Raw genomic sequence first — 15,614 nt, forward strand, 5'->3', positions numbered from 1 at the left:
ACATCACCCCCACACTATTCATCTTTGGTCACCTGGTGCGCAGGGCAAACCAATCAGAGGACCTCCTAGTTGGTCTGCTCCTGGGCCTGGCGAAATCCACCATTTACAGTTCCAGGATGCGCAGAATCAATGGGGGGGTGTCTCTCCGACTGCTTGTCCATGTTTTGATCTTTGACACATGCCTGAGTGGCTACAGAGTGCAAACATGTGGTCTCCACTGGTTTGCTTGAAGCCTTCTGCAACCGATGGGCACTGCAGGGCATTAATTGTTTTATTAACCTAACTTACCAAATTGTTACTTAAATTTACTACCACTCATTTTCAATTTGGACTTTCTGTTCTTTAGTAATGGTGCACTCTATAGGTCCAGAGAAAAGAGACAGCATATTCCGTGTTAAATGAAAGGTCATCGACTCTATTTCTCTCTCCACAGATGCTGCCTGACCTGCTGAGTGTTTCCAGCATTTTCTGTTTTTATTTCAGTGTTAAATGTCTGCCCTAATCACTTTCATTGTTTGGTTCAATGCCTGTGTTCAGAAACTAATTAAGTAGAAGAATTGCTTGGTGGCCAGAACAACTTATTTGAAATGTTAATATATGCAGTTTGGCGGATAGTGGAGTAGATGATTCTAATCTCTTGATTGCTGAGCCAGTAAGGGAAATGTATGGAGAAAGCAGCAAGCATTCAGACTAAAACTCACCCCACAAGTTGTGAGGTCTGTCAAACTCTCTGTTTACATCGAGGAAATAGCTATAACATGTAAGGCATCCAACGGCATAAATCACAGCTGTCAATGCTCAGCTTCAGTTCTGATGGGTGATCTGACTTCCATGGATGAACTGGGATTTGCATTCTCTGTGTACATCAACAAACTTGTAAGGTTTACTAAGAGATAAAATTGACTGGTTCATGATATTGATCAGACTCTAATACATTCGAGAAAGGATATATTAGTTTGCTTGTGTATGGACTCTAAATTTATAGCTTTACATATTGTGCAAATTCAGTATCTCGCTGCAAGCATTGTTTTCTTTGTATTATTTGACGCACAAATAAATCGAACAAAAGAATTTTAGCAGTATGCTTTAGCTTGACAGCATGATATTTTGTGCCCCTTAGAAGTGTCAGAACTGTGTGATGGGCATCCCATATATTCTCCAATGATCAATATACTGCAATACGAGATCGATTGTTAAAGTGGGGCATACGGACCCATACATGACATGCACAAGGGTGCAGATTTTTGATCATAGAAGACTCGGTCTACTTATGGATACTATCTTTTTGGCAAAACTGTTGGGGGGAAAGCCCTAATTTTAACAATAATAAGAAACCCGTTATCATCAAAGGTAATGCATTGTCTTCTACTCTGAATTTATACAACAAATGAAGTGTGCAAATAAGACTCTTAGCAGCATTTTCATGCAGTCATGAAGACTTTTTTTGGTATGCTTTCTTCACACATGCTATATTATGCACATTTTTGCAAATTTGAGTTTTGTTGTTCAGTCTCAACTTTCATGTACAGCAAAACACCAGTCACATATCCAGCAACTGAAAAGAGTGATCAATATTCCAATATTTTATCTTAGATATTGAAGCTCAGAAAGTTAATAATCTGTTGAATGAATCCTAGCCATGACTTTTAAAAAAAATATCTGCCTGTATTGTAACAAGCGTGCTACAATCTGGGTGATGAATTAAATTCACACAATTTTACACCTCCTGTTAAACATCAACAGCCAGAAAATAAATGAATTTCTTATTAAGAAAAGTTATTCTCACCATCCAGGCGGTGACAAAATCTCCCATCCAGGTTCCGACTGCTGCTAACTTCATGAAGTTTTCATTTCTGATGCCCATGTGTTCATTAATTAAGTAGGGACTGTGGAAGAAATACACATCATTAGCATTATTACAGGGACCAAAATCAAAATATTCCCCAGGGAGAGTTTGTCTCCTCCATCGTGACACTGGAGTATCACATTGTTGGCAGAACATGTGAATTTCTTTCAATCAACTGTTTATTTGAAGATGTGACTTATCAGTTAAATTACTAACAATTCAAAATGCAGTTTTTCTACCAGCTGACAAGGAACCCATTATAAAGTTTCAACATATTTATTATTTTAAAGAACTTTTTAATTTAATTTTTTTTTTAAATCATCCAACACCCTGTCTTATTGGGGGGCAAGTGAGGTACAAATTGCTTTAATGCAAAGACAGTGCATTAAATAGAAGGTTGAAGTTTTTCCCTTTTTGTTTTAATGGACTTGCAGCAACCCACAAATTTACTCATTCTCTGGGAGTTCGGATGCATTATGATGTGCTAAAACTAATATACAACTGAGTAACCAATCAGAAAACATTTGATTAACCAGCTAAACGCTATTTAAATGGAATAAACGATAAGCTGTGGGCCAGTCCAGATGTGAAGGAGTGTGCAATGTGAGGGCACATGAAGCATGAATTATAGAAGAAGCTTTTCTACTTGTTCAGAATTTACATTAGGCAGCTACCACTAGTGTAGGAAATTTGGGGCCTTTCCCAGTTATTCGTGAACTTGGACAATAGTTCAGACAAAGAAAGCCACCCTTACATGGTAGTTTCATTAACCAAAGTGATTATTTATTTAATGAGTCAAAAAGAGCACATAGCAAGCATTAAGCACCTCAATCAAAATAGTGGATTACTCTACCCAATAATACAATTGGTGGTTCGCAACGTACTTTAATGATTTAAAAGGAGTACATAAGCAAGCATGAAGCAAAGCGAGCAAGTAGTACATACAACCTTTATGCATCAAAGCTGCCTTCCAGGTCCAGATAAAAGGCGTTGATTGCTGTGTCAAGGTTCTTTGTCTCATCAGAGTTTACCTCTTTGTTCCAGTTCATAGTAGAGTATTGAAGTTCTGTGTCTTCTCATCAGTATTTGTCTTGTTGTCCAAGTGCAGAAATAAAGTCTTCTTGTCAAAGTCCAAAAGCAAAGGCTTTTTTGTCAAAGTTCAAAAGTACAGTCTGTTGGTTGAAGTGCAGAAGTAAAGTCTTCTTGTCAAAGTTCAAAAGCAAACTATCGGAGTGCCCATTGTTGGAGGACTCATTGCAGAAGTGCAACTATTGCCCCTGCATCTGTTGACTGCTTAAGCTTCTATGATGTCCTATTTTTATATGGTGTTAGCTGACAGGTTGTGCTGCAAGTTACGAGAAGACCCAGTTTGACCACTCACCCATCATAGCGTTAAGTTGGATGGTTGGTTGGACCACTCAAGAACCGCGTAAAATTTCTTCCATGTGAAACCAGGTACCTTATCATTTCTTTGTCCTTTGCATTTTGTTGTGAGCATCGAGAAGCTTCTGGAAGCTTCTGTCTTTCGTGCTTATCAGTTGTTATTGAAAACCGCAGCTTGCTGATATTTCTGTACTCTGCTGCTTTTGCAGTTTTAAACTGATGTCCAAGTGTCCAGTTTAAACCGACTGCACTTTGCTGTCTTTAAAGTTGTAAATTTATACTGTCCAAATGTCCAAAGTAATGTCAAGGGGCGAGTTAGCCCTTTTTTTCACATGTTTTTATCCTTATAGGGACTAATTAACCCTTTACTTTGAGTCGTCCAGTAGATCCATGCACATCACTGTCCAAATGTGATGTCAAGGGATGAGTTAACCCTTGCTTCCAAATGTACTGTCAAAGTGAATATCCATATCCTTAAAGGGACTAGTTAACCCTTTATGTTGAGTCGTCCAACAGTTCAAAAGAGTAAAATGGGGTCTGACCCAATGTCCAAAATCCTTAATGTCCAAAATCCTTACATTAGTGCTGGGTAAATGATTAAAACATCAGGTGCAACAGCAGTAATTGTAAGGCTTTCCCTGATTTTACCTTATTGGTGAAATTTTTTTTTATTCATTCATGGGATGTGGGCGTCGCTGGCGAGGCCAGCATTTATTGCCCATCCCTAATGTAAAGCCAGAAAATTGCTGGTCTTACTTTCAACTGCTGCCCATTATAACTGAATTAGTACAAAGTCTCCGTGAAGTCTGCCAATGAAAACATTTAAAATAATAAAGATTTGATGAACATATGGCCTATATTCAGGCTGATGAGTACACTACCTTATCATGCAGAAAAATAAGTTTGGATATCTGTTGGAATCATTTCCTCTAGGGTGATAAAACCAGTTTATATTAACAATTAGAAAGAAGGAAAGACTTGCATTTATACAGCTTCTTTCATGACCTCAGGTTATCTCAAAGCGCTTTACAGCCAATTAAGTACTTTTGAAGTGTAGTCACTGTGTTACTAATGTGGGAAACGCAGCAGTATGCGCACAGCAAGATCCCACAAACAACAATGTGATAATGATCAGATAATCTGTTTTTTAGTGATGTTGGTTGAGGGATAAATATTGGCCAGGACATCGGGGAGAACTCCTCTGCTTTTCTTCAAATAATGCCAGGGATCTTTTACGTCCACCTGAGAGGGCAGGCGGGGTCTCGGTTTATCGTTGCATCTGAAAGACGGCACCTCTGACAGTGCATCATTGCCTCAGTACTGCACTAGAGTGTCAGACTAGATTATGTGTTCAAGTCTGTGGAGTGGAACATGAACCCACCACCTTCTAACTCACAGGCGAGAGTGCTACCCACTGAGCCATGGCTGACACCTTAATCAAGAGTGGGAATTTAACCTAAAGTCATGATTTGTGGGTCAGTAGATAACATCATAACATTTAGACTGTATGGTGTCTTTATTTTTCTTTTATATTTATATTATTATAAATGTTATTTTTACTCATTTATTTTCTCCTCGTCCTTCCTCTCCTAAAAAGCTTGATTCCTTACTGGAGTACATTTCCAATGCTACCACCCTCAACTGACCCGTTATGTGTATGTATATAGACACTGAGTGAGGAATATGGACACTGGATAATGAAAAAACAGAGCTTGGCTATGATGGTTCAGTTTGTATGTATGCTATTTTATTCAATGCATGGGCATTAAATTCTTGACACCTTAATCAAGAGTGGGAATTTAACCTAAAGTCATGATTTGTGGGTCAGTAGATAACATCATAACATTTAGACTGTATGGTGTCTTTATTTTTCTTTTATATTTATATTATTATAAATGTTATATTTATATTTATATTATTATAAATGTCATTAAATTATTTTAATACCGTTTTTAACTCATTTATTTCAGTTGGTTTAAAAGCGCTAAAATTGGCAAATTATAATGTTCAGCATGAATTAAATCGGTCACTGTCTAGACTCACACATGAACAATTGTTACCAGGATCAGGTACCAGAGGAAGGTACTGGTGAACAATGCCCGAGCAGAAATCAGCACCTCCGGGAGAGGAGAGGAAAAAGGTTTTTAAAAAATGAATAAACTCCATTGACGAGGCATTTATATTTTTGGAAAAATGACCACATCTAATATCTGTCACATGCTAAATGTGCGTTATGGGGTAGCAATTCTGTAAACTGGCAATGAGGGGTGTTAACTTTTACCCATGCTCCTAAATTTGCTTCGGGGTGTCCATTACACATGAACACAGAAACCTTGCTTTTACAGTTCAGGCTTTTTCTCTAAAACTTGCCATCGTATTCATGGTGACATTGCAGTTCCCATAAGAACAAAGCTTTTGTCTGTATTCACCAGCAGGTATGAGTTAGCTTGGCAAGGTTTAACAACTAAGCCCACAGAAGTTGTTGTGATCTGGAATGCACTGCCTGAAGGGGCGGTGGAAGTAGATTCAATAATAACTTTCAAAAGGGAATTGGATAAAAATACTTGAAAGAAAAGAATATACAGGGATATGGGGAAAAAGCGGTGGACTGAGGTTAATTAGATAGCTCTTTCAAGCAGCCGGCACAGGCACGATGGGCCAAAAGGCCTCCTTCTGTGCTGTAACACACTATGATACTATGGGGGTGATTTTAAACCTCAAGAACGGGTGGGTTGGGGGCAGATGGGAGTTGAAAATAGTTGTTTTTTGGATCATGACCACAACCCGGCTTTATTTCCGGGTTTAACGTCGGTGCATAAAAGTACAGGCTTCCCACTGGGAATGCAAAGTCTGAAAATTTGTCAATCTTTTTGGAGAGTACATGAGATGTTCACCACATTTTTCTGTCACTTCAAAGACGGTCAATACCATCACCATCACCACCTTGCATTTATAAGCATAGCAAAATATCCCAAGGAGCTTCACAGAGTAAAAATGATCAGTGAGCCAGAGAGGGACATATTAGGAGATGTGACCAAAAGCTTGAGGTGGTCAAAGAGGTGGGTCTTAAAAGGAGGAAAGGGAGATGCAGAGGCAGAGGAGTTTGGGAAGGAAATTCCATAGAGTGGGGGGACCTAGGCAGCTGAAGGCACCACCACCAATGCTGGAGTAAAGAGAGGGAGGGATGCATGAGATGTCAGAGATAGTGGAGCAGATAGTTGGGGGGAGGGGGTTGTAACTGTGGAGGAGGTTACAGAGATAAAGAGGGGCAAGGCTATGAAGCGATTTAAACACAAAGGTGAAAATTTTAAGTTTGAGACATTGGAGGCCCGGGCGCCAATGTAGTTCAGTTAGGACAGGGGTGATGGGTTATCGGGACTTGGTGCAGAATAGGATATAACCAGCAGGGTTTTGGATGAGCTGACATTTATGGAGAGTGAAGGATGGAAGGCAAGCCAGGAGAGCATTGGAATAATTGAATCAGGAGGTGACAGAAGCATGGATGAGGGTTTTAACAGTAGATGGGCCGCAGTAGGGCAGAGAACATGATGTTACAGAAGCGGAAGTAGGAGGTTTTTGTGATGGACAGGATATGGGTTCAGAAGCTCAGCTTGAAGTCAAATAGGATGTCGAGGTTATGAATACTTTGGTTCAGCCTGAGACAATAACCGAGGCGGGGAATGGAGTCAGTATCAAGGATAGACTAATAGGCACAGGCTAAAATTACTTGGTCAAATTTATTTACAGGTAAAATAATATACAGAAGCAAAAACACAGCATGTTACTAAAGCACCACAAAGAAAGAATAAAACTAGAAATGTCTATAAGGCATTAATATATCCTTTTCAGAAAGGTATTTCTTAGTTTCTATTGTCGTTCATGTACCTTCCTCTTGTTAGCAGAAAGCTTACTAATCCCTGAGCATTCATATGGTCTGTGGCCACCAGCAAAAATATGCAAGTGAATAAAGAATGAACTTGCATTTATATAGTGCTTTTCACAATCTCAGGATGCCCCAAAGCGCTTTACAGCCAATGTTTGAAGTGTAGTCACCATTGTAATGAGTTGAGGTCGAAGATCAGCCATGATCTGATTGAATGGCAGAGCGATGTGGCCTACTCCTGCTCCTATTTCTTATGTTCTTATGTAATGTAGGAATGTTTTCCAAGATGTGTTCATAACGTACACAATGAAAGAATCCATAATTGTTTAAAGGGGCTGATAGAATACAAGGTTTACACCTGTTAGACATGTGTTACCTGTTTTAAGCATGGTTGATGATATTTCTGTGGACTTTGAGATCCCATATTAAAACGTCCACAATGGGGCACATTCAGGAAACAGAAATATAATACAGCAGATCTTTTGGCCACCTAAATCATTTCAGATGTTTGCACTGTTCTGGTAGTGAGTTGCAGTATAAGCCAGAGTGAATTGGCAGTGTAATTGGAGACTGTCGAGAGACTATAGTGGGAGCAAATAGAGTATTAGGATCTATAGCTAGCACAATCCAATATACAACAAAAAGTACTATAGTGCCCTTCTACAAGACCTCGGTCAGGCCTCATCTAGAATACTGCGTTCAGTGCTGGTCCCCTCGCATGGTGGAGATAATAACAACAAGCTGCATTTATATAGCACCTTTAATGTAGTAAAACATCCCAAGGTGCGCCACAGGAGTGATTTTAAAACAAAATTCGACACCGAGCCACATAACAAGATATGAGGACAGGTGGCTTGGTCAAAGAGGTAGGTTCTAAGGAGTGTCTTAAAGGAGGAGAGAGAGGTAGAGAGACGGAGAGGTTTAGGGATGGAATTCCAGAGCTTAGGGCTGAGGCAGCTGAAGGCATAACAGTGTGCTCCATAATGGCATGGTGATATTGATGCCTTGGAAAAGTCTGGGTCTTTTTGCTCTAGAAAAGTGTAGACTTTGGGGTAATTTGATTGAAGTATTTAAAATGATGAAGGGATTAGACTGAGTCCACGTGGATACATTATTTGAATTAGATAGGTTCAGAAGATTGAGAAATAGCATCATACTTTTGTGTAATTATTTCCATCTGTATATAAGGTTAAAGAACAATCATTCTCAGCTGCTAATATTCTTTTTTGCTTTTCTAGCTGTTGTAATACCACTAAAATACGCTCTTTCATGTTGCAGTTATAGCAAGTTACTAGCTAAATGCAGGTCAACAATACTCATCTCTGAAGCGTTTAGGCAATTATGACTGCCACCTACAACCTTGGATAGGCACTTCTACCAATATAAGATAATCGGCCGTCATTCTTAAATATAGCAATGTAAAGTAATTTATAGATAACCGACAATGTGGAAAATTGCCCAGGCATGTCCTGTCCACAAAAAGCAGGACAAATCCAATCCAGCCAGTTACCGCCCCATCAGTCTACTCTCAATCATCAGCAAAGTGATGGAAGGTGTCGTCGACAGTGCTATCAAGCGGTACATACTCACCAATAACCTGCTCACCGATGCTCAGTTTGGGTTCCGCCAGGACCACTCGGCGCCTTACCTCAATACAGCCTTGGTCCAAACACGGACAAAAGAGCTGAATTCCAGAGGTGAGGTGAGAGTGACTGTCCTTGACATCAAGGCAGCATTTGGCCGAGTGTGGCACCAAGGAGCGCAAGTAAAATTGAAGTCAATGAGAATCAGGGGGAAAACTCTCCAGTGGCTGGAGTCATACCAAGCACAAAGGAAGATGGTAGTGGTTGTTGGAGGCCAATCATCTTAGCCCCGGGGCATTGCTGCAGGAGTTCCTCAGGGCAGTGTCCTAGGCCCAACCATCTTCAGCTGCTTCATCAATGACCTTCCCTCCATCATATGGTCAGAAATGGGGATGTTCGCTGATGATTGCACAGTGTTCAGTTCCATTCGCAACTCCTCAGATAATGAAGCAGTCCGAGCCCGCATGCAGCAAGACCTGGACAACATCCAGGCTTGATCTCATAAGTGGAAAGTAACATTCGCGCCAGATAAGTGCCAGGCAATGACCATCTCCAACAAGAGAGGGTCTAACCACCTCCCCTTGACATTCAATGGCATTACCATCGCCGAATCCCCCACCATCAACATCCTGGGGGTCACCATTGACCAGAAACTTAACTGGACCAGCCATATAAATACTGTGGCTACAAGAGCAGGTCAGAGGCTGGGTATTCTGCGGCGAGTGACTCACCTCCTGACTCCCCAAAGCCTTTCCACCATCTACAATGCACAAGTCAGGAGTGTGATGGAATACCCTCCACTTGCCTGGATGAGTGTAGCTCCAACAACACTCAAGAAGCTTGACACCATCCAGGACAAAGCAGCCCGCTTGTTTGGCACCCCATCCACCACCCTAAACATTCACTCCCTTCACCACCGGCGCACAGTGGCTGCAGTGTGTACCATCCACAGGATGCACTGCAGCAACTCGCCAAGGCTTCTTTGACAGCACCTCCCAAACCCGCGACCACTACCACCTAGAAGGACAAGAGCAGCAAGCACATGGGAACAACACCACCTGCACGTTCCCCTCCAAGTAACACACCATCCCGACTTGGAAATATATCGGCCGTTCCTCCATCGTCGCTGGGTCAAAATCCTGGAACTCCCTTCCTAACAACACTGTGGGAGAACCTTCACCACACGGACTGCAGCGGTTCAAGAAGGTGGTTCACCACCACCTTCTCAAGGGCAATTAGGGATGGGCAATAAATGCTGGCCTCGCCAGCGACGCCCACATCCCATGAACGAATAATAAAAAAATATATATAATTGAGAGGGATAATTGACATTGTACTCATTGCTTATCTTGGCACTTTTCTTCAAGTTGGACACCTTCTTCTACAGATTTTCCAAGTGCAGAGGTTTGTTGTGATCGCATTGACCTCATGTGTGATTGCCCCTGATGCCGCAGGATGCTCTGGTTAGTCATCAGTTGACCGTATAACCAAGAGAAGGCATTTCCCCATTCCCTCGCACCATGCACAATAGTCTAAGGATCATCTAGACAGCAAGCCTTTCTATGCCTTCCTTGTGCTCCAATGTGTGCACTCCACAACTGGACGGGTGCATTGAGTGTGTCATTGATCTTGCTAATGCCTACTAAGGGAGCTGGTTTCTCAGTCGTGCATTTGTTGTACCTCATTTGAGCTAGAAGAAAGTGGAATAAGTAGATTTACCATTTCCTATGAATGCACTAAAAAAAAGATACTAACTCTCACTAATTGCACAGCCATGAGCGCAGATGAAATGGTTTAGTATTTAAGCAATGTTCAAAAATTAAATGATGATAAAATGATTAACAATTGTTCTGCAAGTATCCTGTTTACAGTCTCTAGCAACGGTGGTAAAATGATTATGGCTGCATGAGCCAAGAAACACCTTGAATAATTTGGGATAACTCAGCTTGGCTCAGATGAAAGCTACAATGCTTACAGCTTTTGTTGCCTGAGGGAGCTTTATGTTCTTAAAAGGAGTCAATTTAAATCTTTTCTTTCTTTCTGCCACCAGCTGTCAGCTTCGTGTTCCAGAATGAATCCAATGAATGTGTTTAAATATTAAAAGTCAAGATGAGAATGAGTTGATCCCTGTGTGCTCAGTGAGTAATATCATGATGTAAAAGCTTCTGCTTTGGGTGTCACTTTTATAACACTGCAGATGCCATTAGAACACATTATTAAACAACTGAGTAAGGGATGTCCCATAAATCATAAAATATCAATAAACTGTTCATTGTTAAATTTTTGATGCAGGCTTCATTAATGGAATTGTGAGATGTAAAATGACTGATCTCTTCCACTACCCTAAAATAACAATCTTGATGAGAACAGGGATTTATATCTGCATTAACTCAGTTAGAAGTGCAGTGACTTGGACTCAATCCAGCCTCTGAAAAAGATCCGATGGGAGTTGTTCTTTCTGTGTAATTATGATCAATAATTCTTGTGGCTCAGATGTGCATCTAAAATGCAGCTTCAAAGATGTGCCTGAACTGCAAAACATATTTCGAAATGCAGTGGCACTGGTTAATTAATGGTCAAGAAAAAAAAAATCGGCACATTAAAAGCATCCCCTAATTTGAATGTTCTGATGCATATCTGCATACAATCAAACTCGCATCGCATCAGAAATCTTTATTACTCATTCTTTTTAATCAGAGATTCATCTAAATATGATTTGAGCTTCTGTCCTGACTACAGTGAACCAGGAAAAAACAATTATAAGAAACTTATTTTAATACAAAGCAGTTAATTGTACTAAGATTTGACTGTATACATAAACTGTTGTTAAGCACCATTCAGTTCTTCAGATAGCAAATTTGGATTCAGCTTTGGAGGTTTTAAAACTCATGTAATTGTGATACTGGATCCAAAAGTTCAACCCAGTCCTGCTGGTGCATGTGCTGCTAAAGGAACAGAGATACACTCGTTGCTATATGGATGCATATTCCTCTTCCAGCCAAATCATCCTGCCACAGCTGCAAGAGGACAGGGACCCAGTCTGCAATGAACTGGCATGGATATTTCTTGAAGCTGGATTGCCAGGGAAAATAGAGTCTACCCCGCCATCTAAACCAAATGCATTCAGATAAGCTAATCGGAGTGCGTTACAAGGCTGAAAGGGCGTGTAAAACAACACAAGTCCTATGGCAGTGATGTTGGTAAATAATACAAGAGAAATCATCTGATGCAGATAATGCAAAACAGTCACTGGGGTATATTTTTCAACCAGTGTTGTTCCTGTACAAATGCTCAAGACCCTCATACTAAATCCCTCTGAGTGCTTTAACAGGTTAGCACCTACATTGAAAAAAAGCACAGAATATGAGCCCATTAAGCCAGTCATAAAATATACCCTAGTCTATCTGTGTAGGTACGACAAGATATTCAGTTACTCTGACGTAGGTAAGTAATATGAGGCAAAAATTGACTGTGATACAGGTGAGTAAGAGGAGAAACGTACTGCATCATGGGCAAATTGTAAGAGAAGTGCTGCTGCGGCCAAGTGCCGTTTAAGACACCATAATCCGAAAGATAGCAGGGTTTTACAAGATTGTTTTTGCAGTGTGTTGCCAGATTTTTCATCACGTTCTACATATTAAAATTACAGCAATATTAACAGTCCACATTACACAAAGGAATAAATCACATGCAGAGTAATGCCACGGTAAGGCAAAGGAGACCAGTTTGCACAAGCAGCAATAACTGGAACTAACCAAGACTAAGAGCTTGAAATAATCAAGAACATTTCTAATTCTGAATATTATGCAGCAGAATTGTTGGCCATCCATAGCATTTCCTGAAGAACTTAAAAATCTCCTGATCACAATCCATGAATACGATCATGGTTCTCTAAAGGTTAAAATAGAGATCAATTTTTCTGCTGCCTCATGTCACCCATGACTTAAAGCTGGAACAGTGTGGAGGATGCATGGAAAGGCACATTGGGTTTAATCACTGGATAAGTTAAGTGTCGCCTTCAATGTGCAGCTTTTTAGCTACAGTACACCTGATATGGTAGTTTTCCAAGAACACTCATTTATATTATTTATTTTTTAAAGCCCCATGTCATGCTATGGGTTAGCTGAGGGGTATTTGTGCTGAAGTGGTTGTTGGCATGGCAACAGTGCCATGGGCATGTTGGCATGGCAACAGTGCCCAAATGCAGAGCACTATCAGCAAACAGGAAGAGAAAAAAGCAAAGTTTACTGCTGATATGCAGTACAAAACGTTATTACTAAAGACTGGCAGCAGTTAACTGGCCACAAAGCATCTCATTCTCTCCCCTGAACACTTCATTCCGAATTCAAAATGAAACCATAAAGGGTAGGACACCATCAATCTTCATTTATTTGGAGGAATGATTTGGCTTTCAAGTGTCACTGTAATATTATACTACACACATTCTTCTAGGATTGTTGTTAAAGTAGTTAAACTTTCACTTGTAATCTGCCATCGGCATCACACAGGACATAGGAACTGGAATAGGCCATTCAGCCCCTCAAGCCTGTTCGGCCATTTACCCGCCTTTTCTCCGTATCCCTTGATACCCTCACCTAACAAAAATCTGTCAATCTCAGTCTTGCAAGCTCCAATTATCCCAGCATCCACAGCCTTTGGGGGGAGTGAATTCTAGATTTAGAGTCATAGAGTCATAGAGTTATACAGCACGGATAGAGGCCCTTCGGCCCATCGTGTCCGCGCCGGCCATCAAGCCCAGTCTAATCTAATCCCATATTCCAGCATTTGGTCCGTAGCCTTGTATGCTATGGCATTTCAAGTGCTCATCCAAATGCTTCTTGAATGTTGTGAGGGTTCCTGCCTCCACAACCCTCTCAGGCAGTGAGTTCCAGACTCCAACCACCCTCTGGGTGAAAAAGTTCTTTCTCAAATCCCCTCTAAACCTCCCGCCTTTTACCTTGAATCTATGCCCCCTTGTTATAGAACCCTCAACGAAGGGAAAAAGCTCCTTAGTATCCATCCTATCTATGCCCCTCATAATTTTGTACACCTCAATCATGTCCCCCCTCAGCCTCCTCTGCTCCAAGGAAAACAAACCCAATCTTCCCAGTCTCTCTTCATAGCTGAAGCGCTCCAGCCCTGGTAACATCCTGGTGAATCTCCTCTGCACCCTCTCCAACGCGATCACATCCTTCCTGTAGTGCGGCGACCAGAACTGCACACAGTACTCCAGCTGTGGCCTAACCAGTGTTTTATACAGCTCCATCATAACCTCCTTGCTCTTATATTCTCTGCCTCGGCTAATAAAGGCAAGTATCCCATATGCCTTCTTTACCACCTTATCTACCTGTTCCGCCGCCTTCAGGGATCTGTGAACTTGCACACCAAGATCCCTCTGACCCTTTGTCTTGCCTAGGGTCTTCCCATTCATTGTGTATTCCCTTGCCTTGTTAGTCCCTCCAAAGTGCATCACCTCGCACTTTTCCGGGTTAAATTCCATTTGCCACTGTTCCGCCCATCTGACCAACCCATCTATATCGTCCTGCAGACTGAGGGTATCCTCCTCGCTATTTACCACCCTACCAACTTTTGTATCTTCAGCGAACTTACTGATCATACCTTTTACATTCATATCCAAGTCGTTAATGTAGACCACAAACAGCAAGGGCCCCAGCACAGATCCCTGTGGTACCCCACTGGCCACAGGCTTCCAGTCACAAAAACAACCTTCGACCATCACCCTCTGCCTTCTGCCACTAAGCCAGTTTTGTATCCAAAGTGCCAAGGCACCCTGGACTCGTACCTTCTTGACCAGTCTCCTGTGCGGAACTTTATCGAAGGCCTTACTGAAATCCATGTATACCACATCGTTACTGCGTTACCCTCATCCACACGCCTAGTCACCCCCTCAAAAAATTCAATCAAATTAGTCAGACATGATCTTCCCTTGACAAAGCCATGTTGACTATCCCTGATTAATCCTTGCTTCTCCAAGTGGAGACTAATTTTGTCCTTCAGAATTTTTTCCAATAATTTTCCTACCACTGATGTTAGGCTCACTGGCCTGTAGTTCCCCGGTTTTTCCCTACTCCCCTTCTTTGTGTGAAAAAGTGCTTCCTGATTTCACTCCTAAATGGCCTAGCTCTAATTGTAAGATGATTTCCCCCACCAGAAGAAATTGTTTCTCTGTATCCACCCTCTCGAATCCCTTTATAATTTTAAACACCTCAATTAGATCACTCCCTCAACCTTCTAACACAAGTGTAAACAATTTTACAACACCAAGTTATAGTCCAACGATTTTATTTTTAATCCCACAAGCTTTTGGGGGCTTTCCCCTTCCTCAGGCAGTGTGGAAAAGCCAAATTTATGTAACCTGTCTTCATAATTTAAGCCCTGGTATCATTCTGGTGAAACTAGGCTGTACCCCTTCCAAAGCCAAGGACAATGTGATGCCATTGCCCAGTGATTGTACCAGTGTCAATAACTCAATTTTGCCTTTTAAAAAAAAAATGAGAAATAGGACAGCACAAGAACTTTCAAGATTCAAATTTAGTTGTCATCCGGAGCAGTCACACATTGCCATGGGACATACTACAATCAGGAAACGTGAAACAGATGTCGTGCACAAATAAACTCAGTAGGAATCTGATTCTCTGTGCTAAAATGAAAGCCAGAAAAATGGTGGAAGGCATATTGGGATAGAAAGTTAGATTTAATATGGCTGGTCTGTGTGTCTTGAAGTGAGGTAAGCCATGATTTTCCCCAGGATGGACGAACAGATATACCACTTATGATACCAGCGTAATTAGCTTAAATGGCCAAACTGGTGACTGTGGCTATGACAGTGTTATAATGTAAATGTTCAAATGACCACTGAGTAGATTTTAGTGTAGTGGCAGCTCTCCTTCTGAGCTAA

At 41.2% G+C, this 15,614-nt stretch overlaps 1 protein-coding gene across 3 annotated transcripts in view; it reads right to left on the minus strand.

The window, feature by feature from the left end:
* Nucleotides 1-15,614, minus strand: part of tmem117 (transmembrane protein 117) — a 233,891-nt gene that overhangs the window by 131,382 nt on the left and 86,895 nt on the right. For all 3 annotated transcript variants that reach the window (XM_068000042.1, XM_068000040.1, XM_068000041.1), the window contains exon 4: nt 1,787-1,886. In XM_068000042.1, the coding sequence (XP_067856143.1) occupies nt 1,787-1,886 (100 nt within the window). The remainder of the gene's footprint in view (nt 1-1,786; nt 1,887-15,614) is intronic.

The sequence above is a fragment of the Heptranchias perlo genome, chromosome 18 (genome assembly GCF_035084215.1).
Source record: "Heptranchias perlo isolate sHepPer1 chromosome 18, sHepPer1.hap1, whole genome shotgun sequence".
Taxonomy (NCBI): Eukaryota; Metazoa; Chordata; class Chondrichthyes; order Hexanchiformes; family Hexanchidae; genus Heptranchias; species Heptranchias perlo.